Source organism: Periplaneta americana, chromosome 1 (assembly GCF_040183065.1).
Source record: "Periplaneta americana isolate PAMFEO1 chromosome 1, P.americana_PAMFEO1_priV1, whole genome shotgun sequence".
Lineage (NCBI taxonomy): Eukaryota > Metazoa > Arthropoda > Insecta > Blattodea > Blattidae > Periplaneta > Periplaneta americana.
The window spans coordinates 56,100,478-56,113,859 of record NC_091117.1 but is presented as its reverse complement, the minus strand read 5'-3'; the positions used below and the strand labels follow the sequence as shown (position 1 = coordinate 56,113,859).

At 38.4% G+C, this 13,382-nt stretch overlaps 1 protein-coding gene across 1 annotated transcript in view; it reads left to right on the top strand.

Annotated features, from left to right (window-relative positions):
• Positions 1–3,786: 3,786 nt before the first annotated feature.
• The window catches only part of LOC138696190 (serine protease inhibitor 42Dd-like), a 38,046-nt gene continuing 28,450 nt past the window's right edge, over positions 3,787–13,382 (top strand). Inside the window, exon 1 of the mRNA XM_069820819.1 lies at positions 3,787–3,891. Coding sequence (XP_069676920.1) covers positions 3,882–3,891 — 10 coding nt within the window. The 5' untranslated portion in view covers positions 3,787–3,881. The remainder of the gene's footprint in view (positions 3,892–13,382) is intronic.

The window sequence follows — 13,382 nt, the reverse complement described above, 5'->3', positions numbered from 1 at the left end:
GTCCGAGCCCAGCCCGAACCCGACAAGCATAAGTAAATTTCAATCCGAGCCCGCGGATTTCACCCGAGTCCAAGCAGACCTCTAATATACACAACACATCTTCTGAAGTTCACCAAAATCTTAAAACATAGAGAAACTCCTCCACAACTACCACTCGTACCAATCACCAAACTAAAATACACACAAACAAAGCCGCAACCACGTACTGAAAATTTGAATACCGTCTGAAAGGACAGATGACAGCAATAGAGGGGCAGACCAATAAAATAGCTTTGCTCCCGTGAAAGTCTTCATAACTATCAAGACACTTCAGCCATCGGAAAGAGAAACTTAAAAAAAAAAAAAAAAACTTGATAAAGATACACAATGAAATGCACAGCATATACAGAGTGTTACAAACTTTCAGCGATGATGGCGAAGGGCACATGTATCAATTTGAGATAAGGAACCCTGGTCCGGAAATGACCGAGTCGAAAGTTACAAGCAAGAATAGTTGTGTGGAGATGAAATAATTTTATTCCTCTGTACACCTTATTTATCGGTCTTATACTTATACAATGAGTAGCTCGTTTATAAGTCGTGTGTAAATTCCTTACTAATAATCACTACATATGTCGTGTATAACAGTATAACTGTTACACAACTACGTCATAGTTTCGTCATTACTTCGTTACGAAAGGTAATAGAATATGTGAGGTTCTCTATTGCATCCGGTAGAGCGCTCTAGTGTGGCGTGTTAAATATCGATAATACAACTGGCTCTAATCGATTACCACACTACATTTTGGTCAAAGAGTACAAGCTACAGCAATATTATTCTAATAATTCTATGATCTTTGGTTTGTTCTTCTGTGGTTACAAGGTAACCATCATCATAAAATGACAGTCGATTCGAAACAGCTGTTAGAGGGGCGACCATTTTGTCGCTATATACAACGCTTAAACAAGGGGTTTTGAGTATATAACTACTGCAAAGCAATTCCCATTGTATAGTTACAGCCTGTTTATACGTCCATAGCTTATTCACGGTTTATTAGTAACGTTTTCTGTCTCAACTCTGCATAAGTCTCGTATAAAAACTATACACGGTTTATTAGTAAGACTTTAAGTGTATTTAGCTGTACATCTTACACATACTGTAGTCATCTGACGTTGTTTACGTTGCCTTCTTACAGTATTCCATTCAGTGCGCTGTGTGAGCAATGCAGAGAGCGTAATGTGTAACGGACATGGTCGGTTCTGCTATGCACGTCTGAAGACAGCAGTGTATGTGTACAAGTTGCAGTGTCCAGTCGATCAGTCCTACTGAAATGGAGGAGTACACGAGAGCGGAATATGCAGACCTGATTTTCGAATACGGATGAACCAATGGGAACTGTAGACAAGCTCACAGATTTTATCGGGGTTAGTACTCACGTAGGAGACATCCGTCCCATACCATCTTTCCACGACTGTTCCATAGGTTATGGGAAGGAGGACACGTGGTGCCAAAATACAATTCCATTTCCACACAACTATTTTTTTTTATAACTTTCGACTCAGTCATTTTCGGACCAGGGTTCCTTATCTCAAATTGATACATGTGCCCTTCGCCATCATCCCTGAAAGTTTGTAACACCAGCCCGGAAACACCTTGTATAATGGTAGCATATGACTTGCAACTATGGGATAAAATATCCAAATATGCTAAAATCCGCTCTCTAATAACAACAGTATCATCTGCTTGTCTATGCGGATGACGTGAATATGTTAGGAGAAAATTCACAAACGATTAGGGAAAACACGGAAATTTTACTTGAAGCAAGTAAAGAGATAGGTTTGGAAATAAATTCCGATAAGACAGACTATACGATAATGTCTCGTGACCAGAATATTGTAAGAAATGGAAATTAAAAAATTGGAAATTTATCCTTCGACGAGGTGGAAAAATTCAAATATCTTGTAGCAACAGTAACAAACATAAATGACACTCGGGAGGAAATTAAACGCAGAATAAATATGAGAAATGCCTTTTATTATTCGGCTGAGAAACTTTTGTCATCCAGTCTGGTCTCAAAAAAGATGAAAGTTAGAGTTTATAAAATAGTTATATTACCGGTTGTTCTGTATGGTTATGAAACTTAACTCTCACTTTGAGAGAGGAACAGAGAATAAGAGTGTTCGAGAATAAGGTGCTTGGAAAAATATTTGCGACTAAGAGGGATGAAGTTACAGGAGAATGGAGAAAGTTACACAACGCAGAACTGCACGCATTGTATTTTTCACCTGACATAATTAGGAACTTTAAATACAGACGTTTGAGATGGGCAGGGCATGTAGCACGTATGGGTGAATCCAAAAATGCATATAGAGTTTTAGTTGGTAGGTGTGAGTGAAAAAGACCTTTGGGTAGGCCGAAACGTAGACAGAAGGATAATATTAAAATGTATTTGAGGCAGGTGGGAGGTGATGGTAGGGACTGGATTAATCTTGTTCAAGACAGGGGCCGATGGCGGGCTTATGTGAACCTCCGGATTCTCTAAAAGTCATAAGTAAGTGATAATAGTAATCGTATATTTTGATCATTGAAGTTTATCCTTTATTCTGCCGAATAGAATTTGATCATGCGCAAAGAAAAGAATGACCAGCTGATAATTCGGACTTAATGTTATTTTTATTCAATAATTCCTTTCTCATTTGTAGTTTTAATTTTATTAATTGTTGCTTGTTAATCAACTCGGAATGCCATTTTTTTCAAGATTTATGCTACATACTTTGTTTTTTCTTCCTGAAATAATTTTTGGTTTGGACTCTCACTTTGAGAGAGGAACATAAGTTAACGGTGTTTGAGAATAAGGTGCTTAGGAAAATATTTGGGGCTAAGCGGGATGAAGTTACAGGAGAATGGAGAAAGTTACACAACGCAGAACTGCACGCATTGTATTCTTCACCTGACATAATTAGGAGCATTAAATCCAGACGTTTGAGATGGGCAGGGCATGTAGCACGTATGGGCGAATCCAGAAATGCATATAGTGTTAGTTGGGAAACAGGAGGGAAAAAGACCTTTAGGGAGGCCGAGACGTAGAAGGGAGGATAATATTAAAATGGATTTGAGGGAGGTGGGATATGATGATAGAGACTGGATTAATCTTGCACAGGATAGGGACCGATGGCGGACTTATGTGAGGGCGGCAATGAACCTTCGGGTTCCTTAAAAGCCATTTGTAAGTAAGTAAGTAAGTAGCAAGAAGAAAATTTTAAGCGAATTAAACGCGCAACATTATGTTTACGAATAAAATAATGATACTCTGCGATTGGAACGCTCCATCACTACATAATAAAATAAACGCACTTGGAACAAGATACGTATTCACATGCAGTGGAAGTTTCCACAATGCAAGACTGATTCTATCGATGTCATTTCTCTTCCGAGAATGTACTCTTGATTATCATTCGAGTTATCCCGTGACCTTTCCTGTGCCTCGCTCTTGATTATAGCATTTTCTTCGTTGCATTAAAAAAGTATTGATTATTCAATCTATCTTGAATAAGAAGCAATTAATTGCAATTCCTGTCGTCGGTAACCCCTGCTAGTGAGACCTATACCAAGGTGACTTTGGCTTTATCATTGCGTCAGCAAAGTTATGCAGCCATCTCAGACGAAAAATTTTCTTTAAATGAACCACTTCGCCCTGGTCGAACTTGCCATATTGATACAACTTCCAGAACGTCACGTGACAGAGCAAACACATTAGTGTTAACTGGAAATGAAGTATAAACGCTGTCACGCTGTCTTACGTTTCTGTATAAAATAACCACGTAACGTTCAGAAGCGTTACTTGGCAAGAAGACTGTTGCTAAGTGAAGAGGAAACTCGAGAACGATTTTAAAACACAGCCATGTGGGGAGGCAAGTTTTATTATTATTATTGTTATTATTATTATTATTATTATTATTATTATTATTATTACTACCCAACCCATGTACTGTGGGTCCCTATCACCACGGCATGGCGCGTCCTCAGGTTGCGGATCGAGGAGACGGCCTCCAGATATGGAGGGTAGCTGTGAATATATTGAATAATCAGTCGTGGACAGCCGATGAGGGATGGTCCTCCAGCTTGGGGATTGGGCGAAGGGCTAACAACCCATCACGGAAAAAAACAGATTGTTACGGAACCTTCGAATAAGCCCCGGAATGGGACTGATTCTCTGGCGCGACCACAGCAAAGGAATAAGGTTTTGAGATTTGGTACTTGGAACGTTACAAGTCTATATAGACCTGGAGAGGTAACATTAGTAGCAAAGGAACTAACTAGATATAGAATAGACTTTATGGGAGTACAGGAGGTTAGGTTAGATGGGAACAGCGTAACACAAATAGGAGATTACTTGTATTATGGGGAAGGAAACGATAATCACCAATTAGGAACAGGATTCTTTATTCATAAAAGAATAAAATTAGCAGTAAAAAAGGTCGAATTTGTCAGTGATAGCTTATCGTATTTAGCACTTAAGGGTAGATGGTGCGATATCGTAGTTATAAATGCTCACGCCCCTACAGAAGAGAAAGACGACCATATAAAGGATAGCTTCTCTGAGGAATTGGAACAGACTTTTGATCAGTTACCTAGATACCACATGAAAATTTTATTGGGAGATTTCAATGCTAAAGTAGGACGGGAGGATATTTTTAAACTGACTATTGGAAAAGAGAGCCTACACGTAACTAGTAATGATAATGGAGTTAGGTTAGTCAATTTTGCAACATCAAAAAATTTAATTGTCAAAAGTACATAAATGTACTTGGACTTCTCCAGATGGATTGACACGTAACCAGATAGATCACATCTTGATAGATAAAAGAAGACATACTATTATAGTAGACATACGAACCTTCAGGGGGGGGCAGACTGTAATTCTGACCATTATTTGGTAATTGGAGAACTAAGAGAAAGACTGTCAGAAGCCAAGCGAGTAGAGCAACAGTTAATATTAGAAGATTCAATATTCCGAAATTAAAGGAGGAGAAAACTAAACAACATTATCAGGTCGAAATTTCAAATAGGTTTGCCGCATTAGCAAGTTAGACGAAGTTGAGGAAGAGCTAGATGTTAGTAGTGTGTGTGTAATGAAATGTCCAGCAGAGTCCGTATAGGTCAGTTTCTGTCAGATGAGTTTCCAATTCACTTTGGGCTAAAAAAGAGATGCACTATCACCTTTACTTTTTAACTTTGCTCTAGAGTATGCCATTAGGAAATTCCAGGATAACAGAGAGAGTTTGGAATTGAACGGGTTACATCAGCTGCTTGTCTATGTTAAATGTTATGTTTTATTCAACGACGCTCGCAACTGCAGAAGTTATATCAACGTCGCCGGATGTGCCAGAATTTTGTCCCGCAGGAGTTCTTTTACATGCCAGTAAATCTACTGACATGAGCCTGTCGCATTTAAGCACACTTAAATGCCATTGACCTGGCCCGGGATCGAACCTGCAACCTTGGGCATAGAAGGCCAGCGCTTGTCTATGCGGATGACGTGAATATATTAGGAGAAAATCCACAAACGATTAGGGGAAACACGAGAATTTTACTTGAAGCAAGTAAAGAGATAGTTTGGAAGTAGATCCCGAAAAGACAAAGTATATGATTATGTCTCGTGACGAGAATATTGTACGAAATCGAAATATAAAAATTTGAAATTTATCTTTTGAAGAGGTGGAAAAATTCAAATACCTGGGAGCAACAATAACAAATATAAATGATACTCGGGAGGAAATTAAACACAGAATAAATATGGGAAATGCCTGGTATTATTCGGTTGAGAAGCTTTTATCATCCAGTCTGCTGTCAAAAATTCTGAAAGTTAGAATTTATAAAATAGTTATATTACCGGTTGTTCTGTATGGTTGTGAAACTTGGACTCTCACTTTGAGAGAGGAACATATGTTAAGGGTGTTTGAGAATAAGGTGCTTAGGAAAATATTTGGGGCTAAGCGGGATGAAGTTACATGAGAATGGAGAAAGTTACACAACACAGAACTGCACGAATTGTATTCTTCACCTGAGATAATTAGGAACATTAAATCCAGACGTTTGAGATGGCCAGGGCATGTAGCACGTATGAGCGAATCCAGAAATGCTTATAGAATGTTAGTTGGGAGGCCGGAGGGAAAGAGACCTTTGGGGAGGCCGAGACGTAGATGGAAAGATAATATTAAAATGGATTTGAGGGAGGTGGGATATGATGATAGAGACTGGATTAATCTTGCTCATGATAGGGACCAATGACGGGCTTATGTGAGGGCGGCAATGACCTCCGGGTTCCTTAAAAGCCAGTAAGTAAGTATTAATTACCCAACATTTAAGCTTATGAAAAGTCTTGGATGCTGAGTTCACAATTCTGATTTTACGAAAGTGTTTTCGAGATAGTAAGCTGGTGATTTTTAAGGAAATTTCTCAACTTATGAAGATTCTATAAGAAGTACAAGAAATTTTTCCGTATTTACGATACTGACACATTTTCGCATATGAATTTCATAAGAGGATTTTCTGTTAATCGAAAAGGTATACCCACATTTTCGTTTACTCGGGACAGCCATCTTTACCGCGGCGTGTTTATAAACCATCTCGGCTGCGATATCGGGAGTACACTCAACAGCAAATATTGATGCTATCCCGATGTCGGATTGAATCCTCTCAGTTTACGTTCCGCCTCTTGGGTTCCCTCTAGTGGCCTACCCTCATGTTCTGCGTTATAGATGTATGATAGTGGCACAATGTCCACACATGTGCAGAGGTGCACTCGTTATGAGTGACTAAGTGGCCGGGATTCGACGGAGTAAGCGCCGTCTTAAATCACTAAGTGATTATTTTTCGCATATCATATTATGATGTACCGAAGTACATGTGATATTTCTGTGCAGAAATTCTGCGTCATCATATAATGAAGGATGAGTGGAACAGGGAAAAATTCTCTCCGGCACCGAGATTCGAACTTGGGTTTTCAGACCCGAGAAAGTCTGCCTATATGCTCGTATTGTGTAGTGACTTGCATTCACGGAAGCCAGTCTACGCTGGTTAAAATCACAAAGCGATTAAGTTACTTGCTTTAAATGAGGCCATCATAACTCACTTTTAGGCGGAAAATCATGATCATATTTACTACGATGGAGAGCATTATAATGTCGCTTTATATTCCCTTTCTTTGGTGACGACACACGGGCTTGGAAAATCAAACAGCAGCACTTATCTCTAACCATGGTAAAGAAATATTCACTTTTTCAGTCGTCCTGGAAGTAATATGGCTGTTTAACTTTTATTTGCTGTACTCATTACGTATGAGCTATTCCATCTCAAATCGACCGAAGTATAGAGAAAATTGATCTTACAATTTCTAAATACAATGAAACTTTTTTTGTACGTAGAGAACTGTGATATAAATTCTTCGTGCAAAGTTTGAGGCATCAGAACATCATAGTGTTTAAATTAAAAATATTTAAATTTATCGTATTTTCATAAAATTAGCAATTTTAAACTGTTGTAGCTCCGAAACCCTTTCACCTAATGATCAAAATCATGGTTTATTTTGATGCTGAGAAATTAAAGTTTATATTGACATATAAACAGATTTTCTTACTTTTTGTGGAAATGGAGAAATTTATATTTTTCCTCAATAAGACGCCTTTGCCTAGGAAAAAAATATTTTAAAAATATATAGTTAGATTCCGCATTGAAAGTACAAATAAACACATATTTTTTACTGATGGTACATTGATAAGAAAGTATCGAAATTATCAAATAAAGAAAATAAATAGTACGCGCATGAACTAACCAGCTGACTGTGAGACGGGAGCTAGCCGAGACAAGCATGGCCAGGAGACAAACACGTGATGTTTCGTCTAGTAGCGCAAAGCTGGGCTAGCTTCATCACAAGTTTTCATAAACACAGGAGTAAAATGACGCCCAACGCTCGCTTATCTTCATCTCTCGGCCAGTGCGTGCGGTACTGCGCCGTTCAAGTCTAGGCGTATGAAAATAATTTATTTAATACTCTCGAAACTTATTGCCGTACCACTAAGCAAACAATGCCGAATTTCTCTTAATAATGCTAGATTTTTTCTCAATATTTTTTTTTACATTTTTACAAATGAGCAAAAAGCCTAAAAGTAAGTAAAATCAGATTATCTGTCTCTCTGAGTACAATAAAATTAAGGATTACTTCTTATCATAACCTACCAAATGTCAGCTTCAAAATGAGCTCTCGTTCAATGTTCTGCAGTAAATGGTTCCAGAGTTCTGAGCGCTGAAAGAGGCTTGTTTTTCTAAAATACGCTAAATTTGTCGCTCATTAATACGAAAACCGTTTGACTTTCGATAGTATATTTTTGCAAATGCACTCTCCTCAGTACCTTCTATAAATAGGGAAAAAATTAGAGTATAAAAAATGCGATGTTTTTTAGTGATCGATTTCATGTGGAATAGCCCGTATGTATCAAAAGTAAAAGAAAAAAACTCTAAATTCGCTTTCGTTAACCATAATTACGGCGGAAAATCTTGTCCATGCTTCATGTTGCGCATGCGTACAATCTAAAAAATATCGAATACATATATCGATAATAATCGATTATCTATGATTGGTCGACATTGGTTTCAGCCTTTCGTATTAGTAATAAATGAAATGCAATGAAATGAAATGAAATAGCCTGTTAGTGTCCCTTAGAAGGGCTAAGGCCTCCTGCAAGAGGGAAAGCTCTGGCTCCGTTTTGCTCACGTGTCGAGCTAGTCCACGTGGGCGGAGTTGTGTACTACTCATCGACAATTATGACTAAATATTAACACTTTGTCACTTAATTATAACCAAGATATTCAACACTTTTGTCATTTAGGATTGTACTCATTGCTGTTAGTCTGTTCTGCACGTTAGTTATCACATTAGAATATTTAGGCTTTGTCATACAGGTGATTTCAGTTCCTACTCATTGGTCTACGTTTAATTCACACTAAATTAACACATTAGGATATGTATCACTTTGTCCTTGGGGTGCGTTGTCTCTACTCGACTAGCTGTCGTCCTAGCTCCTTCCATCCTCTCCTACATTGTGCTACTCTGCTCCAGTGTGTTCCGATCTGCTGCCTGAAGGAGTCAGCCCATCTGACTCTCGGCCTTCCCGGTCTTCTCTTTCCTTGGTAAGGGTCCCAAGTAGTTGTTATTTGCGCCCATCTATTCCCCATCTCCAGTTTACCCTTGCCGCTTCATGAACTATGTTCTTGGAGGATGTGATTTCTTGTAACCTCTTGTTGTTAATCCTGTCCTTCAAAGATATGCCGAGTATTTTCCTCACCATTCCCCTTTGCCATACTGCTAGGGTGTTTTGCTGTCTAGCTGTGAGGGCCCACGTTTGGCAGCCATACAAAAGGACTGGAAGGATACAGGTGGTGAGTGCTTGGAGTCTGAGGCTCCTATTTAGTGACTTGTTTTGTAGTATGTATTTTAATGCCCAGAAGGCTTTCCACGCTTGCGTCACTCTTCTTTTGATTTCTTTCTCCATTCCATCCTGTTGGTGAGTGAAACTAATTGTCATATATATATATATATATATATATATATATATATATATTCATCCACATAGTTCAGCTCAGTTCCTTCGAGTTTGATTGGTATTGGTGCTTTGTTGGTCATAAGTTGTGTCTTACTGAAGTTCATTTCCAGGCCTGTTGACTTGCTTATCTCGTTTAATTCCCGAAGCATTTGTTGAAGTTGCTTGTGGGAAGCTGCAAATAATACAACATCGTCGGCGAAGTGTGGGTTTGTCAGTCTCCTGCCGTTCACGGTTATCCCGCATTTGCTGCTCCACTGTAGCTTCCTGAATATTTCTTCTAATACACATGTGAAGAGCTTCGGGGAGATGGGGTCACCTTGTTTTACTCCTCTGCCGAGAGTGAACGTTTGTCCCACTTTCTCTGTTTTTACCTTGGCTGTGCTTTGGCTGTAAATTGTTTTCAGCAATCTGACGTATTTTGTTTCTACTCCTTGATTGACCAATGCTTGGAATACGCTGGCATGTTCGAGGGAGTCAAATGCCTTCTTGTAGTCAACGAAAGCGATGTATAATCGTAGATTGAACTCTTCCATTTTTTCAATAATTTGGTTCAGAGCTTGGAGGTGATCCGCTGTACTGAAGCCGGAACGGAAACCTGCTTGTTCAGGTGGTTGATTTTCATCCAGGATTTGTGTTAATCTTCTTGTGATTATCTTTGTGAACAATTTATATAGATTAGACATTAAACTTATGGGTCTGTAATTGCTCAAGTCATCTTTCGGGCCTTTCTTGTGTAGCAATATTATAGTGCTAGATTTCCACTGTTCGGGTATGTCTTCTGTTTCCAAACTCTTATTGAATGTTATGCTGATTGGTTTTATTAGAGCTTCCTCGCCTAGTTTAAGGTATTCATTCCATATACCATCTTCTCCCGGTGTCTTCCCATTCCCCAGTTCCGTTATCGCATTTCTTATCTCGCTGTACAGAATAGGTGGGACTATATCTTCATGGTTTGCCTTGAGTTGAGTTGTGTCGTTTTTTAGTGTGCTCGTGTATAATGTTCTTTAGAAATTTGTTGCTTGTGTTAGTATTTCTTCCTTTGAGGTTGTGCGGTCTCCATTTTTCTTCTTCGTTCCCAGTATCCATTGTTTCCCCCGATTTAGGTGTTTCTTGGCTTTCTGGTTGATTTTGTATCTTCAAGTATTTGTTATGTAACTGCCGTGCGGTGCTGACGAACATCTTTTCGGATCTCTCTCTTTGTGTGTTTATCTAATTCCGCATATTCCTCCTGTTGTCTTGCAGAGTCAAATCGAGTGTGGTACAGTTTTTCCCCTCTGATCTATTAGTGCAATGGTTGTTGCACTAAGGATGGATTTACTATTTCGTGTGGTTTTCGACATGGAGCTGAGTTCGTGGGCCTTCAGTATGCTTTGCTCTAGTGACTTGTACAGTTCCGAAGTTCCCTTTTCTATGTCAAAGTTCTCTTGTGACAACTGGTTTCTAAGATGTATTACGAAGTTTCTTCCGTATAATCCCTCAATTCTTGGTCTTGGTGGTTTGACGTAGAATCGTCTTCTTTTGAGTTTCATTACTGCCCTTATCATTCTATGGTCCGTTGAGAATTTTATCTTCTGGACCACTTGCACGTTTGATATGGGTCTCATGTCATCGCTCAAAATGAAATCTATTTCATTGCTTGTTCTGCCGTCTGGTGAGCTCCATGTCCATCTTGCTTCTGGGTTCTTCCTAAAAAAAGGTGTTGGCTATTTTTGGCTGATTTCTATGATCTAAAAAAATAGGATATATGCATGCATTTATGCCCACAAACATAAAAATATGACCAATAAAATTCGAAATATGACTTTATCAGTAACACATGCATGTTAGATTTTTTTCATTCTCGTTATTATACATTGATTAAAATACAATGTCCAACCAATTGGATTTTATATTTAAGAAAATTACTTCAAATGTCCTCTGCATTTAGAATAGTATTTTGGCAAGATACTGAAGAAATAAGGAGTGACCGAGAGGGAGAAGAAAGTTACGAACACTTGAAAATTGTAAGGAAACGCTGTTTGTTGTGTACAGCATGTTTTCGCTCTCAGGGCCGAACAACAGAAGCCTACCTGCCACTTGAAACCCCACATCCCACAGTCAGTGCATACTTCCTTTTCATTGCATTTCTGTCAGCGCATTCCGAATCTCACCGGACCGGTGGACAACAATGACGTCACGCTGCAGCGGAATAGGAACAAAACTGCTAGAAGGATCGATGGCTGTCATGGCGACTGTATAAGTTGTTGTCTGTGCTACACTAGCAAAATTTTGCGAAATTTCCGTACTGCCATCTCGTTCAAAGAAAAGAGAGCATAAACAATTTATTTCTTGAACCAGTAGTAATAACTGGTCCGTTGACATGTTCGCTCATAAGCCATTAACATATTGTTTTTACGTTGTGCTCATTACAAACAATACAGCAGAACTAAAGCGGAACACACCGCCATGACACAACAGTACACGATGTCATTTGTCTGCTAATTCCCGCCCTATACAAGAACCAATCAGATTCACTGATGGCGGCTGATGGAGACTGCCAGCACCTCTGCAAGCTGATGGCACCGGTGCGACACCGGTGGAGTATCAATGACGTCATCGGTGGAATTCGGAACACCGTGATGCCATCGGATTGCTCACCGGTTAGATTCGGAATACGCTCTGTGCAAATGTAGGTAGGCCTACTTTAGAGCTATCCTGAAAAAAAATTCATATTATTACATCTTACGACGACTCGTTATGGTTTGAATGGATGCATTAAATATGAGACATGCACAAAATATAACATTATGACGCGAATTTTTACTAAATATGCTATAAAGTTAAAAAATGCCTAAATATGCATACAATTATTGCCGAAATATGATGTTAATATGCAATTTCGTACTAAATATGCTACAAAATTAAAAAGGTCCAAATATGCATTTATATGCTCAATAAAAACCCTTCCATTTTCTTCAGAATGCTTGGAATCAAGTTTAAATCAGTCAAAAAACCGAAACAATTCCATAGGAAAGAATGTGACATGTCACAGAAATCCGCCCTTTAGTAATAAAATTCCCCGAACCAGTACTGTTATATCATCGTAAATTCATAAACACAACATATTAAAAGTTAAGAACACAATACTGATCGACAAAAAAACCGGCCACAATCTACCAGTCGATCGTGATCGACTTGTTGCCCAGGCCTGATATATTTCAACGTCAAATTCTTAACCATAAGAAGAACACATTTTTATATACAAAACACAAGACGGCCAAATTAAAGATATAAAATAAACATCTAATTTAGGTGTTTACCCACATAAAGAGTAGGGTAAGATTTTTTTTTATAAAATTCGTAAGCTTGTAACATACGATTTATAAAATTGTAAACAAATGACAATAAATTGAATTTGGAGAATAGTGGCCTGAAACCTCTTATATTGTACTACACTTACAATTCACAGGAGTATCTTTGTGAAGCTAAATAAATAGATAGATAGATAGATAGATAGATAGATAGATAGATAGATAGATAGATAGATAGATAGATAGATAGATAGATAGATAGATAGATAGATAGACAGACAGACAGACAGACAGACAGACAGGCAGACAGATAGATAGGTAGATATAAATAGATAGATAAATAGATGGATAAATAAATAAATATAGTATTTAAATTAGTAACATTTTCTCCTGAAATTTGTAATAATTTAAACTTTCGCGAGAGAGGTCTCAGGTGTTCCAAGCAATGTTGTCACCGCCGTTATACTCACTTCGTATACGGTTCCGATAAGTTTTATTTCCTAAAATGGT